The 23,460-nt window shown below is 34.2% G+C and overlaps 1 protein-coding gene across 2 annotated transcripts in view; it reads right to left on the bottom strand.

Annotated features, from left to right (window-relative positions):
• Nucleotides 1-369: 369 nt before the first annotated feature.
• Nucleotides 370-23,460, bottom strand: part of EPC2 (enhancer of polycomb homolog 2) — a 107,667-nt gene continuing 84,576 nt past the window's right edge. The window contains exons 6-14 of one of the 2 annotated variants that reach the window (XM_049712487.1): nt 22,447-22,579; nt 19,867-20,058; nt 16,504-16,593; nt 15,079-15,224; nt 14,630-14,973; nt 6,020-6,156; nt 4,457-4,616; nt 3,184-3,517; nt 370-2,188 (exon numbers count right to left, since the gene is read on the bottom strand). In XM_049712487.1, coding sequence (XP_049568444.1) covers nt 2,116-2,188; nt 3,184-3,517; nt 4,457-4,616; nt 6,020-6,156; nt 14,630-14,973; nt 15,079-15,224; nt 16,504-16,593; nt 19,867-20,058; nt 22,447-22,579 — 1,609 coding nt within the window. In that variant the 3' untranslated portion in view covers nt 370-2,115. Of the gene's footprint in view, nt 2,189-3,183; nt 3,518-4,456; nt 4,617-6,019; nt 6,157-13,599; nt 13,677-14,629; nt 14,974-15,078; nt 15,225-16,503; nt 16,594-19,866; nt 20,059-22,446; nt 22,580-23,460 lie in introns of those variants that run through there. The other variant, XM_049712488.1, reaches the window with a different exon arrangement.

Genomic DNA, 23,460 nt, shown 5'->3' with positions numbered 1-23,460 from the left:
TTTTTCTATTTTACTTAAAAAACAAAAACAAAAAAACAAACTGGTGATCAGTTTCTGATAAATTCTGGATTTGCCACATCTCCAGAAACTGTACAAATACAGTTCTTTGTTTTACTTATATTACTTATAACATGTGTATCACAAGGCCAATTTTCTTCATGCTTTACTTCAGTAAAATGGAAATAAAAACCTTTCTCCGAAATCGGCACTAAAGTTGTTTTGAGTTCTTAATAGCAAGGAGATACATCCAACTAAAAGCAGAATGAACACAGTCATACTACACATCAAATCAAAATTATTTTCTTTATATCATCAGCAATGAGTAACTCCAGAGGTAGTATGGAAGAAACGAGCATGGATCCTATCAGGTCACAACCAATGAAGAAATTAAATTTATTTTTTCCTATGGTTTTGACCATAAATTGCTTTACATATTCAGGACCTGAATAAAAACCACTCTCGGCAGAAACCCTGATCCATTAAATCAACTGACATATCAATTTACAACTTTCAGGACTGCAGATATAAAAAATGTAAAGTATAAAATTATGAAGTTTGAAATGGTTTTAATCATATTCATTAAAAATATTTACATTTCCCAGTACTTACTTGACAAAACCCCTTGCAATATAATTCTACTCTAAACTTTTATTTATAAAATGAGGCTCATTTATGAGATTTCAATGAATGTTATACTGCAAATTACTTACATTCTGTAAAATATTTTAAGAACTTTTCATATCAAAGGTAGTTTATATTGGATTATCTGAAACCCAATAGTGCCCACAGATGAGCTTCTTATAATTCTTTTCATTAATGCTTGGAAAGCACTGTGAAAATGAAAAGTGCTGTTAAGTGCTATCATCTCCCTTAAATTTTAACTTACACTGTGTGCACATTGTGAAATAAACACATATGCAGCATGTCCATGTTTTGATATGTATTTTTATTTCCCTGCAGTTTTCACTTATCAAGAACAAGTAACAGGGAAAGTTGTCTGAACTAGTGCATAAACAAACATTCTGAAACACCACTACACGTATCTAATATACAAGAACCGTATAAAAAAAGTCACTAAAACACTACACTGTGAAGGTGTCCAACGCTTACAGTCAGACGTTTTCCAACCCGTTACTTGCCTTGTAGCCACAGGAAACCTCTCCAAAACTGAAAAGACAAAATCTTGCCACGACCCCCCCCTCCCAGCACCCGGGATGGCTCGATATCTAGACCTCCAATGGTTACTGCAATCACACAATGCAGTACATACCTGGCAAAATATCCTTTATGTGGTGTGGTACAGGTAAAGCCAGTTAAAATATGCAGTCTTCAGATAAAATGTAATCCTTGAAAAATGTTCATACCTGCACAGTTTAAATGTGCTAGATGCATAATTTTTCCTAGTCCTTTTTTCTGTGTAATCATTTTTTATAAACTGGTATTATAAATAGAAATATACATTCAAAATATATGGAAAAGTGAGTTACTACATTAAATTTGCATGTATCGATCCATCCCTTTCCCCTGCACAGTAATAGAAAATACTATTTTGCCTTGAACTTCATATTTGACAGTGAAATGCCACTAAAGTATTTACCAAAAAGTCCATCTAGTCAAATTGTGAAACAAAATGAACCAAGTGAAAACTTTACAGTTCCTTTAGAAAAAAATTACAAGAATTTCATTTCCTAGCTATGAATCTTTAACTTTTTAGACACAAAGTTGGATTTATTTTTACAAGATACAAAATGTAAACATGGCAAAATAAATAGTTAAAACAAGTGATGCAGGATCCCATTTCATGCTCATGATCCCATTAAAGAATTATTTTTTAAAATCCATTCAGTTGCAAATTCAAGTGCAAAAGCATGATGATGAATATCTACTATTCAAGTAACAGAAATAATATTGATGATACAAATAAACTATATTACAAGGTAGTGATTTTCCCAATTTTACAAAATATACATCATATATCGATTTAACATCCGATATACTCTAGTCCATTTAGGTCCATTGTTACGCTCTGTGATCCACAGAGTGTCGCCTTTTGCATTCAGCTGGAATATGAATGACTGCACACCATCAGCACAGGTCAAAGCCACATGTTTTAGGTTATGTCACTTCCATAGCTACTGTTGTCTCTGCTATTCCATTTAAACCCAATCTTTCTGGTTCATGGTTCTCTCTATAATAAGGCAAAGAGTAAAATAAACATTAATACTCTCTAGAATATGACGTGTATCACTTAGTATTTATAGATACATTTTTATGTAATTACAACAAAACACATACTGCAGAAGAACATCTCCCATTTTTATAATTTCTATACAGGAATGAGGAAACGTTTTCTTCAGCTAAAAAATCCTAGTAATTCCTAAGAACTTGATTATAACTATTTACTTAGGAAAGACAGTAATTTAACACAATATTTCAGTAGAAGCCAATGATAAATTACTTATGAAATATATAACATATGACAATCCAAGTGTTTTTACAATAGATGGAGCATATGATGCTCAAAAAGAATAATCATTTGGAGCACAATATTATTTAAATTATTTTCTACTATAGTTTAATTTTACAGGTTTACGGTCATGTAGTTATTAATCCATGCAAATCAATTTTTTTTATTCTCACGCATTAGTGTCACAGAAAGAAAAAATCTGAAATACATTATCATGGATTTAGTTAATTTCAGAATATTCTCAATTTTAAAATATACATAGAATAATTTACTTTCCCTTTGTGTATAATACTGAAGAAAATACAAATTTTGACTTGAAAACTAAAGCTCTGGAAGCTCATAACAACTGTAGCCTTCCGGACTGTCTACACTACAAAGAAGTAATAGAAGAATAAATTAAGCTTCTAAAATAGACTGATGTATTTTTTCAGTTTGATGGTTCCCAAGTTGATGTGGGGTTTTTTTCCTTTTTTTTTTTTTTTTACAGTTCTGATTGGCATTTAAACATCCTACCAGTGACCTCAAACAAATGATCTAAGTCACAGAGCTTTAGACTAAGCAGATATTCAGTATCTGTTGAAAAGCAAGTCAATCAATTGACATCTATTGCTTGAGCAGTTAAAAAAAAAAAAAGTATCTTTCCTCCCACAGGATAGCAGAAAGGGACAGAATGATACTTGAAACACACACAAACACACACACACACACACACACACCTTGCTATGCTGCTGATGGCACTGCTAGGAGTAACCTTTGGCACTCTGTCCATACTGGCAGCAACTGTGGCAAGTTTTAAGGCTGTTGGCGATGGTGCTGAAGTCCGTGTATTGATATGCACATTGACTGGAGAAACAACACTGACGTTATTGAGGTGCACTGCATTTGTCAGGCAGGAATTGTTCATGGGAAGTGTTTGAGGACTGCTTGTGCACAATGCTGGGATTAAGTGGTTTGTAGTGGTGTGGCCAACTGTCCTTACAAGTTGTACAGCTGAAATCCCTGGGCTGGATGATAAAGCCATGTTGGTGGAGTATAATGTTTTAGAGGTTCCTGAAGGAGAAGGAAAAAAAAAAATCGTTCCATTCAAGTCATGAGACATTAAACTTTTTAAAAAATTAGGAGCTTAAAAATAAAAAGAAATGCAAACATTTGTAATCTAGTTAAATACCAAATTAACCTTCCACATAACGGCCGCTCCAAAGAGACCTTCTGATTGGTAACATATTCACCTGTTTCAACCCCAAAGACACCCTCTTTCTACTAGCCTACACAAAAGGGTTTGCAAAGTATTGTCCTGCCTCCATATTTGGAAACTGTATAATAGGACAGAGAGGTCCTCTCTGGAGATTGAGGGCAGGTGCAGATGAAGGTTGGACTTCCATTAGAATTTACACATGCAAGAACATCAGTAAGGAAGGGCAATCACAATCATGGGTATATGTAAAAGCAAGAGGAAAACCCTAGGGTCTGAGCAGTAGTCGAGGGTTGATAGGAACAGCAAATCTTTGAGGACTCTGTAGTAAGCAGCAGAAATACGTTCACAGCAATACTGTATTTCATGAGGAGGAGTCAGAGAAAGCAGGCCTGTGAGTATGTAAGACTGGGAAGGTAAACCCAATTTCCAATTTACTGATAAATTGTATTTCACCTTTTTATAAATGTACAAATGATTCAACGATGATGGTTAGCAATTAGCTCGATGTGTTGCCTAAGATGTGAGGCAACTGACAGTATGTGGATAAAACGAGGCAGGGTGAAGTGTTACATAGGTAGGAATCCAGTGGGTGTGGGAGGAAACAGGGAGCAGGCTCTATGTGAATTCTAGAAAACATCCAGCTATTCCACCATACATATCCATAGATATTATGAAGAGTCCAGATTGATTTCTTGTACGATGTTTTCCCTTGGATTTGAAAACCAAAAACCATACCTCGAATCACTGAGTTGCAACTTTGAGCTAGTAAGTATCACATGAAACAACAGGCTTACCTGAAGGCTGCACTACACCGTTTATGTTGTTGTGGCCAGTGTTCTGTTCCTTGGTTACCTCACTGCGACTTGGAACAGGTGCACTGACCACCGCAGATGCAGCAAAATGGGCGCTGGCTGAGTCAAGTGTTTTAGACATACAGTCAGAGGTGCTTGAGCCCTATAAAATAAACAAAATTAAACTCTCAGCTTTTTAGACATGAGTTCACGAACATGTTAAGAAATGAGCAAACTCAAGAGGCTGCTGCCTTTTTCATCTTGAACAGTTACAGGTGTTTAGGTTAAGAGATCTAGGACTCGATAGGCTATTTTCATCATATGAAACAGGAAAGCGACTAAAAACTGGGAAGCAATTATTTATGAGAAAGAGCTAGGGTAGTAAACAACCCAAACCTTTAATGCCCTATTCATTTTGCCAATAAGTGTTAATGAATGCCTTTAAAAATACTTGAGGGCTTCCCTGGTGGCGCAGTGGTTGAGACTCCGCCTGCCGATGCAGGGGACACGGGTTCGTGCCCCGATCGGGGAAGATCCCACATGCCGTGGAGCGGCTGGGCCCGTGAGCCATGGCCACTGAGCCTGCGCGTCCGGAGCCTGTGCTCCGCGACGGGAGAGGCCGCAGCGGTAAGAGGCCTGCGTACCGCAGAAAAAAAAAAAAAAAAAAAAAAAAAAAATACTTGACAGTCTACATACTATGGGCAAAATGAAATAACAGAGATGACTAACAGTCATTTCTGTCCCAATGTAAAACTGTGTCTTAGCCTAATGTTTCAGTAGGTTGGACATACCTGAGATTCAGAAAAGGCAAACAAAGGCAAAGTTAATGGTCATATTCCTTTTGATTCTGTATTGAACTGCTTAGCTGTTACTAACAGCTTTTTAGTGGCTTAAACAACGTAAGTTTATTCTCATACAGTTCTGGAGGCCAGAAGTCCAAAATCAGTCTTAGAGGCTCTTATCAAGGTGTTGGCAGGGCTTTTTTTCTTCTGGCAATACAGTTTTATAAGGTATTTTTACTCTTATCCCGACTGTCAATCATTTAATGGTGCCTAGGAAAACCTCACCTAGTGGCAATTTTTTTTTCTTCAGGGAAATGTGATTCAAATAGGCAAAGGGCTATGTTGTCTGGATTTATGGCACAAGTCGAGACAATTACATCTCAGCTCATGGGGCATGTTCACATGGCACTTAAATGCACAGGTTAGGAAGGAGTTAGGATAGTCATATCCTTGACAAAAATATTTCTGGGGGAGTAGGGGTGGGCGATGATGGTTCTAAGAGAATATAATCACTTCTATGAATTCTTAATAACCCTTCCAAAAATATGTACTTATTTCTTTCCTAAATTAAAAATACTATATTTGGCTCTAGTGCTCCTCTCATAAAATATAAACTAGTCACTTAAAATTATGTAAATGAACTGAAAAGACACTTAGGTTTGATCTCCAGAATCAAGAGTGGTAATGACAAGGTTATCTTCTGTGACCTGACTAAAATTTTCAAAAAAAGATATAATTATGAAAGAAAGGAATAGACATAACCATGATTAAAAGACAGGTTTACCTGTGCTTTTGGATGTGTCTGTTGCGAGGAATGCTGAGATTGCTGTTTCTGCTGAAGCTGAGCAAGTTGCTGCCTTTGCATTTGAACTAACTGCTGTTGATGAGTCTGAAATTGCTCTTCTGTGATACCCCCTGTCACTGGAAAAGGACATTAATTTTAGAAATACATATGTTTTAAAGTACCTTTAGCAACACAAGTAGAATACAATATGAAGTTATTCCACGATTAAGATGAAAAGCAATTTCAAATCACAATATACATCAGCAGCAAAGAACTGAATAAAAACGACAGACCTTTCAGCCAAAGTGGCTTATGCTAATATCTATGACCTTCTAATATCACATGCTAAAAAAGTTCCTATATGTAGATTTTACTGTATAACGTAGTTCAAATATAAGGATTCTCCCTTTTATTCAGACTTAAACCATAGTTTAAGCCAATAGATTTGATGTCCAAAATAAGTCCTATCTATAAAAACATGGGCTGGAAATCAGAGAAGTGTTCAGCATCCTCGGATGTAATCAACTATGCTGTTACCAACTGTTAACAGTTACTAAATGTCAAATAAAAAGAAGACATTTAAAACTTTTATTTAAAAAATTACTTAAGAAAAGTTACAATAAGAAACACTTTTTTCAAAGAAATGTAAACAAACTTTCATTCACCACTGATATTTAAGGAGATCACTGATAAACTGATTTAGAGGACACAAAGCTATCTCCACAGAAGTCAGTATGTTACTAGAGTCACAAAACATTAAATCACATCAGAATACATGTACTACTAGAGTAATTTTACTCTATTTTTCTTCATTGCTTTCTTTCCTCTCTCCCAACTATTTCACTTAATCAACAAGTATTTACTATCTATGATGAAAAGTGCTGCATTAAGAGTTAAGAATGAATACAGGGAAAAAATAAATTAAAAAGAGGGTCCCTGCTATAAACTCCTACAGTGTAGTTGGGAAGAAAAGATACATATAAAGAAACACCAACTAATATGAGCCAACCTTTAAATGTAATCTAGCTATCTAATCTATATGACCTGAAGGAGTTTAGATAGGAGACTATACCTTCAACCTATGTTACTTAACTAGCCCCCGTCCCCAAGTTCTCCATTTAGTAGGATCATAAATGAGAAATTTAAAAAAAAAATTTGATGGTAAATTAGACATATAACAAGTTATGTAAAGTACAGCTTATTTTCTATGAAAAAGGAATTAGGCCCCAGAGATGGACAAAGCTTTATATATACCTTCATTTCTGTTCTATAATGTTATCATTAAAATTAGTACTGGACTATCAGGAAAAAACAGTTCTGAGATAGCAATTTTATTTTTAGAAGATTAAAAAAACTGGGCCTATGATAGTGCTCACTCTAAAATTTTACTATTACCTGTATTTTTGAAGTACACATTAGTTATCTTACTGAATTACCAACAAAATCAAATGTCTTTCTTTGCACATGTTAAGTTCACTGCAAGTATTCTATTTTTAGATGAAAAAAAATTTAATTCTAAATTTAATATCTTCAAAATGAAATGAAAATGTGAAGTATTCATGAATTTCCAGCTGTTTGAAAACCTTGGGAGAGATGAAAAATAGTTTATTAGATACAAAGCCAGGAAGGAAAATCTTAAGTTAAACCCAAATAAATCTGTTTAAGTCCTATGTGTATAAACAGCGTACCAATTCAAAAGAAATGGACTTGGAATCTGATGTATGGTCTGCTCACTCAAATTCAGCGTTATGTTTGTCCAGAGCTAAGATTTATGTTGTGATGAAAAGGTGAGAAGTCACAGTGGTTAATTTTAAGTGAGGAATAAAGCAAATAAAGAGAATACACTTTTAGTAGCTATTTAAAAATTGAGAGAGAAATGAGAATCTTTTCTTTTTCCAAAAGCTTTTAAGTCAGACAATTATAAAATCTTACTAATCAGAATAAAGTATACATATAAATTACTAGAAAGAACAAATTGTATTCTTTTAATAAAAAAATTACTTTTGGTTAGTAGTCATTAGCTAACAAAGTGTTGCCAACTAGAGTATTCTACTTGCTTTTATAAAAAGATGATCACTTTATGTAGCTATTAAAAAGGGATGCTAATAAAATTTCCTGTTTTCTGGGGGGATATGTCTACTTACTGCCCTGACTTGTTGAAACCATTAATTTGCTCAGGAACCCCATCCTTTTCCCCATAGAAAACTCATAAAATCCCAACCAAGACGCAACTGAAATTACTCAAATAAATGTTCAAGTGTTGCCTAACTTTTTAAAACTCAGGCTGACTTTGATACCAAAATTCTCATCCCTGATTCTGTTATTAGTTGAAAACCACTGATATAAAACTTAATTCCAAAATATGGATATGCTTAAAATATTACATTCATTTTTTTTCCTCTTCCCCCTCACCGCAAGCTCAGCATGTTGGATTCATTCTTGACATCTAGTTCTTTTTTTACTAAAAGGTGTTTTGTGCTTGAAAAATGCTTATGTTCCCCATTCAGAATTTTCTAGAGCATTAAACACTTTTAGACAAAAATAGCAATTAGTAATCATGACACAGAATTAGAACACATACAAAACATCCTCCCTAAATGACCTCTTTCATTTTGTTAGGGTGAGTGGAAAGTGGTAAGAAATGTATGGTTTTAATGACACAGACACAGTATTGAATTATCATCTTCAGGGTTGACTTACTAGTAGGTGGAGGATGGTAATGTGATTGAAAGCACCTTCTCCACTAATTATTTTTCCTTTCATAAATTACTGAAATACTTCCATAAGAAATTTATTTCTTACATTGGCTTTGAGTTATCAAGAGGCAAGCATTAAAATAACACCAGGAAAAGGTCATACTTAACAGTGTGAAGAAATCTCTTTAGGAATGAGATACAGAATAGGGGTCCAACTATGGATGGGTGGTAGTGGCATAAAGGGGAAGTGGGAATGTATGAAAAGAGAAACGATATCTGCTTCTCTTGCTTAGGGCCAAGCCAAGTTCTTTCTACTAGTTGCTCTCATGAGTTGCTAGCTTAAAAGTAAAATCCATGCTGGTCATCCATCTCCCCTACCCCACACCTCCAAGTCCTGTCAGTTTAAAAGTAACCACACTCTGATTGTTTTGTGAAGGCAATATTTCACTATTCCAGACAGACAGGAAGTGTTCCTTTCCCTAAGTAAGGAGTTTTGCAAATCTCCCTGGGTAACACATTCTAATAGGTCACATATTACAGAATTTCCCCTTTTACGTATGCAAATATGTCATTCTGTACATTAATAACACACTTGCATTTCTAAATATTTTGTGTATGTAACTGACAGTCTGTTTTTCACTAAGCCTCTAACCTTTCTGGCTTTCTTTGTACCTGGCTCTTTACCTATCTTGGGTTTATCGGTCTGATTTACTCTTCAGATGAATCCATGTACTTTTTCTTAGAACACTTGTCACCATCCTTAGAATGTTGATTCTGTTTTCAAAGATCCTAGGCATCCCTCATTTCTTTCTTCACCTTTCAGGCATGTGGTTCCTATAAGGTGGTTCTGCTAGGTTGGTCCCTCATCACCTTTCCCTCTTATAATCTGACAGTGATCCATCAAAAACATACTCTAGGCATCTCCACTAGATTTTACACTGCTGTATTGATTCTAAAGCCCTAGATCACTGTTCCTTAAACCTGGGCCCATGGAGAATATATTCTTGAGTACGTGTGAAATCTTTACAAGTATTTGTCAACTCTGTACTGATGTTTCATTGATAAACTAATAAAAAGAAAAATCTAATCAAAACACCTTCTGTATTTTCTGGATGACCGCCCCACAACAGAAAATAAACATATGATTTTTGGGCTTGTACCTGCTGCCTTTTTAAAATAGTCTTTTAACTTTTAATGCAGTGTTTCTCAAAGTGGGCTAAGATGATGAATTCTTGGGAAGCCATGAATTTTTAAAGACACTAGCTGAGACCAAGTTTTTGTAGCTTAATGAAGAACATCTAATGTGGTAGGAAAGATTATCTAAAAGTCGAAATGAATATATTATTCAGCACTTCTTCACCTACCAGGCAGGTCTTTGTTATAAAAGTTTTAATACATGCTTTGTTGAAGCAATGCTGACTATACGCAATTTTTGTTTGTTTTAAAAGCTAGATCTGGGCCTATATGGAGGGGGAGAGAGATCCTATTTTAAACCTTCTAGGTCATAGTAAGGAATCAGGTAAAAGTTCACATAAAAACACTGGAGCTACTCTGAGGACAAATCTTCCAACCCATGAAAGACGACATTACCTGTCCAGGACTACACATCCTATAATGTAACTAATGAATAAACTGAAAAACTGTGGGAATAATAATGAGGGTGAAGATGGGAGGTGAGACGGTGAAGGGGGTGGGGAATGAGGAACAAATGAGATGTGAAGATAAAGAAAACAGACTAAAGATCCATTTAAACTTCCGACATCCAAGCTAAATAGTTATAACTGAAATTTCAATATTATTTCCTTTAGCAGTCAAACTAAAATCTTTTAAACTCCTGAAGTCTGAATCCATTTCCTACCCTTAGAAGTGACCCTAACTAAAAAAATAAATCCTTGTGAGTACCTTAGCTAGTTGTTAAAAACATAGTTTTACCTTTCTTAAAACTTTTATGCTTGCAAACATTTTATGGCAATTTTAAAAAGAATGGGAAAAGACACTGGAAAAATTAAAAACCAGGAATTTCTCTTGGAAAACTGCCCAAAATGTTGCTGATTTTACAAACTGGTAATATTAAGATATTTGAATCTGGTCAAAAGCTTCAAGAAGAGTTGCTAGTATCTATCTATTCAGTATACAATACAAATGAGAAAAGAAAAAACATGTTAACTTGCAACGATACTTTAGTCTAAACCAAGATTAAAAGTAAATTAATCCTTAAAGATGCTAAAAAAAAAAAAAGCAAATTAATCCAGCCCTTCAAGTCTGAACAAGCAATGCTACTTTTAGATGTGAAATATATTTGCTTAAGGTTAGGATTTAAGAATAGTGTCTCAAAAGAATAGTTAAATACTGCAGTTTCAAATGACTGAAAACTTTACCACCTATTTATATAAAGAATATAATATCTGTCATGTATAATCCATGTATAAGCTCCTTGAAGGTAAGGATTATTGTCTTCTAAAACTCTGAAACTTTTAAACACTTAACATAGTGCTTTGCATATATTAGATCCTAAATAATTATGTATAAACTTAATTTTCCTTGGTTATCCACTTGCTATGTTCAGCACATCTATCTTTCCTTTCTGTCCTGCTTCTATTCTTTGAGAAGAGATTTTCAATTAAGAAAACATACTTTTATTTAACAGTTAACTAAATGAAGTCTTTAGTTCTTACTAATAACTATGACACACAGTTCTATTTGTTTCCCTTTAAGTCCATTCAGTACCATATTGAAAATAATAATTAGAATACGTTCAGGACACAGAGATTATGACTTGAAAAACATTAACTGGGTTAAGAACAACATAAAAGTAAGAAAATACTTTGCCATTGGCCCTCAAGTTCAAGGTTGTTTTTTTTTTTTTAAAGAACTAAGGAACTTGTGATACAAATAAATATTATTGTCAACTATATCAGGTTTCTATTTATTTTTTCCCCCATTATTTATTTATTTTTAAAATTTTTATTGGAGTACAGTTGCTTTACAATGTTGTGTTAGTTTCTACTGTACAGCAAAGAGAATCAGCTATACGTATACGTATATACATATACGTATACATATATACATATACATATATACATATATGTATATACATACACATATACGTATATACATATACATATCCCCTCTTTTTTGGATTTCCTTCCCATTTAGGTCACCACAGAGCACTGAGTAGAGTTCCCTGTGCTATACAGTAGGTTCTTATTAGTTATCTATTTTATACATAGTATCAATAGTGTATATATGTATATATGTCAGGTTTCTATTTCTGATTAAATCCTTAATTTGCCGGGATTTCCCCGCTGTGAAACAGAAAATTCAGTACTTGACTCTCTGCCAGGTAACTGACAAATATCAGTCCTGTTACTCTTAAAGACATGCATGCTCTCCTGATCAAGTCCACGAAGAGTAAGTAGAAAGCAAAAGTGTTAGACACACAGATTAAAAGAAACCAAATATATGAAGATTCAATTCTTTTGTACATGTCCATCAAATATAAAAATATAACTTAAAAAAATTCCTATAACCTTCTCTTTAGGTAGAAAAGGAATTTCTATCAATATTTACTGAATTATAACTGAATCCACTTAAAATGATCTATCCAGAACTGAGAAACTATGTAATGAATATAACTGGTACAGGTGGGTACTTAAAACTGCCACAGGCAAACTCCCTGGCAATCCAGTGGTTAGGACCCCGCACTTTCACTGCCGTGGGACCAGGTTTGATCCCTGGTAGGGGAACTGAGGTCCCACATGCGGCATGGCGTGCCCCATACAAACAAAAATACTGCCATAGCTTTTCAGCTGTTTACAAAACTGCTGTTAAAAAGACTTGTTTCATTATGAATTTATACACCGTGCCTAATATTTTGAAACAAAAGAAATTTGTTAAAAACAAAACACCTTGTGGCCTCAATGACTAGAGGGTCATAGTTAGGAGAGAAAAAAACTTGAACAAAATCCTTTACTCTAGTAATAAAAAATTAAATACATATTTGAAAGACCTGATTCTAAAACATTGATTCTAATGTAGCTTAGCTGTTCCTTAAACCTTGAACCTTTTTAAGGGAAGAAAGAAATGGTACTAAGTTGAGACATAGTACCATTACATAACATACATAAACATAAGGCAGGAAAAATTACACAGACCAAAACTACTATTTTTTTTCTGATGGTAGGGGAAAGGCAAAAATAAAAAAAGGCTTATTATCTACGATGCTGGCATTGCATATTTGTGATTTAAGTTCCCTGAGAAGTGCATGCATGCCTAAAATAATACTTTAAATGCTTATTTTATGCTGATATATGGTAGTGTCATAAAATTCTAGAACTGACTGTATGGAATTATTTACGTTACATTCTGAATCCATACATACAGAGTACTGATGATATAATAACATGCGCAACAAACATTTTCTGGAAAACAGTCGAGTCACATAGATCTGGAGTGTATCAGGAATGTACAGTAGAAAGCTGCAAATATTTGGCCATATTCAACTTAAGAAGGAACATATTAAAATCACTTTTTTGTTACGGTATTCATTGGTAGAGAAAAACTTCAATCTATGGTCAAATCTAATTATAAATGCCTATATATGATGTTTTTAAACTCACTTTTTGGCAAAAACTATTGTGAGTAATTTTTGGTACAGGAATTCCAGTTAAGTTAAATAATTTGAACAATGTCTTAGAGTTGGCTCAAAAAAAGATTTGACCTAATATTCGTCAACTTCCTACTATTTTTAGATTTCTAAGAATCCTGCAACCTGAAGTCATAATAGGTATTTATCCATCTGAGCTTCAAAAGGTCATTAAACTTCACAGACTCATGAACTTTATATAACGGGATGCCATTTTCCTTACCTAAATTCGTTTGGGAGAAAATTAACCAACTAATTTGGAGAAATGATATGCCACCTTCCAATCATTCAAACAAATCCAATTTTCCATAACAACCTTTAAATAGATAAATGTCTAAGTCAAGTTTGAAAATAAACAGTTCAGTAATTAAGAAAGACGGAACACTATTGAGACCAAATGTCAACCTAAAATGATTTAAAATCACTTTGAAGAAGTTTAACAACAATTTTGCATACTAAAATGCACCATCTAGGAAATAATTTAGAAATATATACATTTTAGAGAAAGAAAGAATATCAATAGTATAAGTCAAGCCACATCTAGCTTTGCCTCTGGATACCACGCTTTTTTTGCAATGTATACATTACAAAGACATTTATAAATTATACATACTTGTATACATGTGATAAAGAGAAGACTATCCACAGAAGAAAACAAATCAAGATTACATTTTAGATCCTCTAGATGTTATATTATTTTATAATGCCTATGTATATTAATTTGAATACAATGTCTCTTAAGAGGAAAAACCTTTCCAATCTCAATTAGAGAGGTAAGTTATCAGACCAAAATTACAACTATTCATAGGGAACCTCTTTAAAAATCATTTTTCAGAAAGAAAACTTTTAATGGTACTCCTGAGAAGCAATGCTTACATTTAAGCAAAGTTAATATAATAAAATGAAAATTTTCTTTAACAAAAGCAGACAGTATTGTGCTATGATGATCTGACAGCAGCTTATAACCACTTTGCCCACAGGGAATTCCCTATGCATTGTGCCTACACATTCACCATACCAGGCACACACATTCAAAATACAAGCCAGTGGTTTTATAGGTATCAGTTAGGACATTTTGGTTAAAATGTGAACCACAATAATAGAGTTTACTTTCTTAGGTTGGAAAAAAAATGTAATAGGTTAAGATAAAGTTCCTTTCCTCAGTAGGATCATGAAAATAAACCTTCAAAATTCACCCTGAGAGTCTATTTAGTGGATAATGAAAAATTAAGGAGAAGAGGATATACTTTTAACAAAGTGACAACTTACCTGATATGCCATTCTTGCTGGTGTTCAATAAAGCTACAGATGCTGCAGAAACTCTTTTATTGTTCACAGTCTGCCCTGGTTTTCTTGAGGTACATTCTTCACTATCACTGTCCTGTAAATTTAGTAGCCTTGGCTGGAAACACTGTAGTCGACATGATCTGATATTGCTTAATATTTCAGAAAGGGACAGTCTATTTTCACAATGTTTACTGGAAGCATTGGTCCGAGAGAAATTAGAAGAAAAGTCTATAGTTTGGGAAGCGCTTGAAAAACCATTCAGCATTTCAGGGTCTATCTGTTTCAGGACTGGGTCATGTTCTGTGGATATCCGGTCCATTATGACCCTGAAAAGCAATATAAAGCCAAATATTACCTAGAAGAACTTAACAACATTTTCTTTATACCCTCCCTTCCAGCTTGTAAACAAAAACCAGGTCAAAACAGTTTACCTTCCACCTCTGCCAATTCGCCTCCTTGCAAATCCTATACATCTTCTCGGGACTGTGAGCATTGTAAGGCAATGCCTGTATCTCAACTTATCCAAATCTACCAATTCTGAATTTTCAAACGAATGGTTAGTTTGGTCCAAACGAGGCTGCAAAAAAATAAATAAATAAATAAAAATAAAATAAAATAAAAACTCATGGAATGATTCTGAAATGAAGAAAAGTTAAATCATGATAAAAATAAAGTAACTACAGCATTAGCAGAGCAATTAAAATTTAGATATAAAACTTTAAAATTAGGGTTTAAATATTAACCAGGTAAAATTCTACAAAACTGACTTAAAAGTTCACTCACCAAAATAACTCAAACTAAATTTAGTTTGTGACTACAAATACATTTAAGATAATATTATATTTTAAAAGAAATATATCTTTAAAGAATAATGTGGCTTTTAACATTTATGTAGAAAAGTAGAGATAATGAAGTTAGTAATTTATAGACTTCCTACAGAGATAAACTAGAAGGAAATTTTTTGGAGTAAAAATTGCACTTCAAGAAGGTATGCATGTGGCAAATTCATACTTCCTCTTTACTTGTAAGAACATACAGTCCATTTCTTTGCCTTCCTATTTCTTCTAGCATTCTATTTTTCTATGTTACCACTTTCTGTCTCCTTTTTCTCAAACACATAACTTATAAACAATTCTCTACACCTCTCCTACATTAAATACATACACACACACACACACACACACACACCCCTGAAAAAGCTATAAGTGTATATGTTTACCATAATGCAACAAGAAAAAAGGTCTCCAAAAGCCATATATGAGAGCCATCCTCACTACTCCATCGTTACACCTTACTTGAAACCTTAGCATCTGGAAGTGAGGGTCATTCCTTGATATAATATGCACCAAAACTTGACTTAACAGCACAAAGCATTTTCTAAGTGGGACAAAAAGTTATGAATATAATTATTTGACAATATATTGCCATGGGGGAGGTTTAAAAATGATTCCTTTATGTTTGATACTTACTGGGTTTGTATGGAAAAGATGGGCTTGCCCAAAAGTAAATTTCAATAAACATTCATCAGCCATCTAGGGTTCCATTAGAGATTCTGGGCTCACCTAACTCCAGCAATGACATAGAGAGTAGCTGTCGTAACTGCTGAAGTAATAGTTAAAGCCCAAAGTGAGCTAGATTTCTAAAATATGAGCAGTTATCAATTTCCAAATAAAGGGTTCTGATCTCCTTTGAAAGGACTCAGTACCTTCAAGCATCTTTTATTGGTATCTGCATAGGGGATATTAAATAAAAAATGCTGATTGACTTCCCATTTTTAGATCAAGACTAAGTCATCCTGACATGAGTTACCTGTTAATTCCAGTTCACAAAAACACCACAAAAAATAAAGTTCTTACAGCATAATACTGGCATCCTGCCCGCCTCCTGAAAGCACAGGGACCATCAGGATCATTTTCTTCTTCAGGTTCTGATATTGGGGACGGTACCTAGAAAAAGAGGCATGAAGCATTCCATTTAGGAGTTATCAAAAGTCAACAATCTTTGTAATGGTCTAAAATTAGAATCTGATCACAAACAGTGAATCACTCCTATATTACATACAGTAGGCAGTGAATTCCCCAAAACATTTAAAGATTAGCAAAATTTTTCTATGGTTAAAAATCATTATTCTTAATGGACTGGTTCTTGCAGGTGAGCTCACATGGTATTATTGCCTAACTGTTTCTGAACATGCAAGGATTATAGGCTTAAAAAGATTAGTATGGTTTTTATATATCCCATTTACATTTTGTAAATATTATACGTGGCCATAAATACTTTGTAATAATAGTTATGCTTCACCTATAAGTAGAGATGTTTTTACACAATAACTTTATTTCTCTATAATAAAGTCCAAAACTAGGAAGATAAAAAAGGTTTATGAATAGCCTCCCATCCCCAAGACAAAAAGGTCATACATTTCACTCAAAGGGGAGTCCCTTATTTCCCCTCATTTTTATAAATCACTTTTAAAATTTAGCAGATCAGAAGCAGAGAATCAGAAGAGGAAAGAGGACCCACTAAAAGGTAAGCAGACTGGTTGCAGAGAGAAGTACTAAGCCCACCACCTGACAGCAAAAGAATAAAGACTTTCAAAAAGCTGTCACATATTAAAAAGCACAGGACCAAGTGATACTAGGTCAAATATCCCTACATAATCTGAGTGGACCTCTAGGGCAGCACTGATATATTATACAACAGCAAACTTTATAAATGTCATCAAAAACAGATTAAATGAAATACAAATATACTCTGATATGGCAGGGAAATAATATGGTTTAGATAAATTTCTACCCATAATGGTTAAAATTAAAAAAAAAAAGTTTTAGTACTTAAGTTTCGGTTGTCTCGCAATTTCACTTTGGAGTACATCTCTTTTTCTGACAACGCTGACTCAACCATTTTTACTTGCAAATTACCTCACGAATCCCTCTCTTCCTATTTTGAGAGGAAAAATGCTTTCTCCACATTATTTCCAAACTGTGGTAACTACCACTGAGCAGGGTCATCCAGGGGAGAAAGGCATTTGTTTGAGGTTCCAATATACCTCCACCAACACTATGGGGGAGACACAGAAATAGTAAGCTGGGGCTAATTCTTCTTCCTGGGGAACACAACCCAAACCTGAAATTTGAAAGGAAATCCCAAATGTGAATTTTACACTTTGATTCCTTAACAAATCATCTACCTCTTTTAAAATATATACAGGAGATGTCACAAAGCCTCAGAAATTTTTTGCATCCCTTCCTCCTGACTACCCCAGGAGGGGATTCCAGGATTTGGTCTGAGACATAGGAAGAGAGAGCTGATGTTAGGAGAATCAGAAGCATGATCGAGAAGAGACTGGGTTTTTATTCTGCTCTGCTGCAAATCAGTTGGAGAAGTCTGGTTAAAATGCTTGTTCTCTTAAGGCTCCCTATTCCTTTGTTCTTGTTTATTGGACAAAGAAGAAGCATATATTATTTTAATTATCTTTTTAGCAATAAAATCCTGATTTTGTAAGAGCTACATTCTAAATAGCTGCCTCACTGAATAATGTCCAACTCTAGGTACATGCCTACCTACAGTTTAGCAACAGGGGAATACCATTCTAAAAATTAATGTTGTCAAAGACCTAGTATAAGGACTCAGAGGAACCTAAAAGTTTCAAAATGCAATTTCATGTGGGAATGGGGACTATATGAATAAACATATGAATTTAGAACAGAAATGAAGATCCCTTAATAGATGAGGAATATATGACTAGTATGCTGAGTGTGTCTATCAGGATGGATGGACTGATTCTAGCAATAAGGGAAAAGTTTCTACTGGACATAGTATCCCCCTGGCATCATTCTTAAAGGGCTGGGAGTGTACAGCAAAACTTTACTGGCTTTTATAAATGCATTTATCTAACTATGTCATTTCTTACTTAAAATTCTTTAAGAACTTCTCAGTATATATAATGTCGATAGAGGCCATTTGCCATCTGACTACTACTCCAGGCATCATTCCGTTCACCTCCCTTCCCCTTTGTGTTTTATGCTCCAGCAATGCCAAACTGCTAGCAGTTCCCTCTAATATGCTGTTTTCTCTGCCTTGAGGCCTTCCCTACATCTTCTACCTGGGAAAGACCTACTATTTGTTCTCTCATTCCTTCAAATGTCATCTAATTAATGTCCCATGACTATTCAAAGCCCTGCCTGAGTCTAACTACATGATCCTCTGACAATTTTAATAAATGATTTCATTTAAGTGCTTTTTAAGGGCATACGAAATTAAACACATTTTTGTGCATTTGTTACAACGCGTATGAATGCTAAAATATTATCTGGGGTAGAAAAACTAAATCATCTACAAAAGAATAAAACTAATATAATCTAGCCAAAGGGGACAAGTTTTATGTAAACTCTAGATTTTAAATAGTTACAACAACAAGGTGTTTTATGAACTGTCTTGCTTCCAAACATATCTGTCATGTTGGTTAAAAAAAAAATGTTTTTTAAATCAAGTAAGTCAAAATGTTAAAATATGATAAAGCTTGTTATAGTACTCTCTTTAGGTTGCCTACAACATACAGAAAAGAAAAAAGGAGGGCATTGCTAGATCAGGTGCTAAACAATGTATGTTTTAAATTGATCCTTTAATATATAAAATAAGGTCTTGTTTTAAAGATAGCACATATGAAACAAAAATTAAGATTTTTACACTGCAAACACTTTGCTATAAAACTGTTGTGATATAACCAAATAATTATTTTCACAAGTTAAAACTTGAACCAGTTCTAAATTTTCTTTAGAATCAAATAGTTATTGCCAAACAAATTAGCAGAATTTACATTAAAAGTTGTAAAATACAATGCTGGTGGAATTATTGTTGGTGAATATTTACAATGATGTATTAAATGTCTTAAAATATTTATAATCTTTAGTTCAGGAATTCCATTTCTAATAATCTATTTTAAATACAGAGGGAAGAGGTAGAGATGTCAATTTTTGTAAAAGGGAAAGCTGAAAACCACCTAAATGCTACACAACAGAATAAACTTTATTCAACTGATAGAAAATAACAGAAGCAAATACCATTTCAGTAACAAACATAAATAACGTGGAAACTGTTTATGTCATAACATTAGGTGAAGAAAGCAAGAATCAAAACTCTAAGATGTCAATTATGTTTTAAAATATAGCAATACAAAAGACTAGAGGAAAATGTCTTTAAAATAGTTTTAAAACAAGCACCTGTGGAAATTCATCTTCATCTGAGCTGTGAAAGTCATACTGCTTAATGTCACTCTTATTGATCACAGGCAGTGTCTCAGGAGCGGGCTGCTGAGACGCTAGCAAGGCCTCTGCTTTAGGCTTCTTTGGGTACTTCTTCTTTTGACGAACCACATCAGAAGCCTCTTCTTTCAAAGACAAATGATGCGGGTGCTGTTTACATGACGATTTTTCCCCCAAAAGGAAGAAATGAAAATCATTATAGAAAGCACGAAAAACTATACTGCTCTTTAAAAAACATACATTTTTACCCCAGAGGTGATTTTACTTTCTGGTTTTAATATGCAAAAATAATTATGTGACCATAAACTGAAAAATGTTTTGCTTTCACAAATTACAGTGAAAAATAATTATGACACTTAAATTTACTTTTTACATTGTTATCAATACTTAAACTAAGATGTTAATGATTTTTAAAAATTGTTCTATTATGCAATCCAGCATTTAAAAAGTATTTAAATTATATTTTAATTTTATTTAAATCTACTAATTAATGATGAAAATTAACAACTATTTTTATTTTTAAAATGACTTGAATTAGATTATAAATTCATAATTCATTTCTATGCTCATTTTCAATTTTTAAAAATGCCTACATGTGGGGTAACTTTTTTGAGACAGATAAGCTTATTAATTAGGAAAAAAACTTCACTTTTTCAAATGAATAATTACTGCCTCAACTGAACAATAATCAAACTGTTCTCAGGTACCCCAGAGTTCAGTGGTGGTATGTGAGAGGCCATCTGGCAAAGAGACTGACTGATGGGGTGGGTTCTAGCACCCACCTCTCCTCAACAGAGCAGCTCTGTTTCTGTTTTAACATATTGCCATTCTTTTTTTTTCTTTTTTTGGCAGTACGCAGGCCTCTCACTGCCGTGGCCTCTCCCGTTGAGGAGCACAGGCTCCAGATGCGCAGGCTCAGCGGCCATGGCTCACGGGCCCAGCCGCTCAGCGGCATGTGGGATCTTCCCGGACCACGGCACGAACCAGTGTCCCCTGCATCGGCAGGCGGACTCTCAACCACTAAGCCACCAGGGAAGCCCTTGGCATTCTTTTAATAGATAGAGATCTACTACTTTAAAAAGTTTGAAAATGGCTGTTCTAAGCATCAAAGTACAAGCACTATGAAAGTGTAAAAATATTGAGGAAGTTATACCTTTCCCCATGTAGCTCAGATTTTTGTAAAAACTACTTTAGGGTCAAAAATGTTACACATGATGAAAATGTTGCTTAAATGCCAAGTTACTGAGATATAAATGGTTTTATACAATGGATGTAGCTATGACATCAAAAAGAAACCCCCAACTTCTCAGAAACTACTTATATTTTAAGGTGGGATGTGTGACAAAGGAAATATAGTTAACTATGTGAAACAGGGTAGAGCAACAATGGATGCAACCATATTTCTAAAATTAATATTTAAATAGGGTGGGTGTTTAATCTTAAAGATGATCTAAAATAAGAATCAATATATAACAAAGGCTGATTCTGTCAGTAATTTGGGGTTGAGATTTTCATATTCTATGCCTACCAATAATATGCCTTGGAAAAGCATTGATTTATCTAAAAAGGATTTTTTAAAATAATGTACAAAATGACATTTATTGTATTGTTTATGGCGAAGCAAGTGTGATTTAAAGGGTAGGTGGGCTAGATGCCTGTGATTAATAAGAAAGAACTTTGCTGTTTGAATTGACGTGAGTTGAATAATGGAGGAGTCTTCCTGCTCCACATTCTTCCTTGACCTTTAGGAATGAACCCATGAAAACTGAGGATTGTGCACATTTTTAAAAGATGAATTTTCCACGAACACCCTAAGTCACTTTTAAAATCTTGCTACACAGTACAGCTCTACTGTCTAAATGCTCAGCCAATAACCTGTTTCTTTTTAAAATCTAAGCTCCTTAAAGGTTTTATTAATTTTTGTATTTTTCAACTGAATACTTTAATATTCACTTGGAACAGTGAATAATGAATAAATATAATTCTTCAGTCTAAGAAACTAAAGTAATTACTAGTGCTCTTTATTAGGAAGAAACTGTGATCCAGAAGTTATAGGACTTTTTCAAGTCAAGACAGATAGCAACTGATAAATGCTGGTTATGGCAATGGTGATGACAAAAAGAATAACTTCCAATAGTTTCAATGAGGAAAGCTTTAATTTTAGATTTTGATGCCTGCCACTACGATGCAGGATTTGCTAAGGCTCGTGATAATAACTAAGCTTTAATTACCCATATTCTATAAAGAAGCAGACAGCATAGTTGAAAGCACACTGTCTTTGATGTTAGACCTAGACTCTGCCACTTAACAACTTTATGATCTGGAAGTCACACAGAGGTAAAAATCTATCTCAAAGGGAAGTTATAAGGATTAATGAATCAACGTGTGTATAAAAAATCCTAGCAAAGTGCTTGGCAAAAAGTAGGAACTCAAGCATGTTAATAACTTTCTTCTTTAACCAAACTATTATAAGACAATTTCAGAAAACAACTATCTGATCAATACTACCATAGATGCTTCTCCCCAGAAGATACTCACCTTAGTTTTACATTCTTGGACTTTGTGATGATTTCCATTATGATGAGTTGCTGGAGTGGCATATAACTCTTTTTCTGATCTATTGATCTTCACTTCATTAAGGATTTCACCACCATAGTCTCCCAAATGATATCTTGAAAAGGAAATAATATATAAGAAAATGTTACAGTTTAAAAATAAAAAAGAAATAAAAAACCAATGATACTTCATTTACTTGGAACACAACTAATCAAACAGAGCCAACAATTAATCAGATTATTCTTTTTTTTTTTTTTTTTTTGCGGTACGCGGGCCTCTCACTGTTGTGGCCTCTCCCGTTGCGGAGCACAGGCTCCGGACGCGCAGGCTCAGCGGCCATGGCTCACGGGCCCAGCTGCTCTGCAGCATGTGGGATCTTCCCGGACCGGGGCACGAACCCGTGTCCCCTGCATCAGCAGGTGGACTCTCAACCACTGCGCCACTAGGGAAGCCCAATCAGATTATTCTTAAGAGAGAAAATTTACGGGAATAAAGAAGCCCATATTTGGGATTTAGTAAAAACAAAACCATCCCCCACCCCCACCCATCTAATCTCTAAGGGACACAGAAGACGGAATCCTCATATATTTTATATTTTCAAGCACTAGGAAATGATGTTTAGAATGCTTACCTCAGCAAACACACAAAATTTTGTTAGGTTTAGCACAGTCTACTTAATTATGTAGGAAAAGGATGATTACATCAGAGAATACATTTTCAAAATGCAATGAAACAAGTATTTCCTAACTAATCAGAAAATAAAATCAAATAAACATTTATCTCTCTCAAATTTTGTTTAATAGAAACTTTAATTCAGAGAACTGGATAAAATGATCTCCAAGTTCTTTTCTAAATACAACTCAATGATTCTGCAACAACAACAAAAAATTACATATAACGGATCTACACTACACACAAAAATATCCCCCAAATTTGCAACCCGAACTGGTAACTTAATCTGATTTTTAAAACAAAAAAGTAGTAATCACAATTTTC

The sequence above is a fragment of the Orcinus orca genome, chromosome 7 (genome assembly GCF_937001465.1).
Source record: "Orcinus orca chromosome 7, mOrcOrc1.1, whole genome shotgun sequence".
NCBI lineage: Eukaryota > Metazoa > Chordata > Mammalia > Artiodactyla > Delphinidae > Orcinus > Orcinus orca.
Note: the sequence above shows the minus strand (reverse complement) of the source record. Positions and strands in the feature narration are given on the sequence as shown.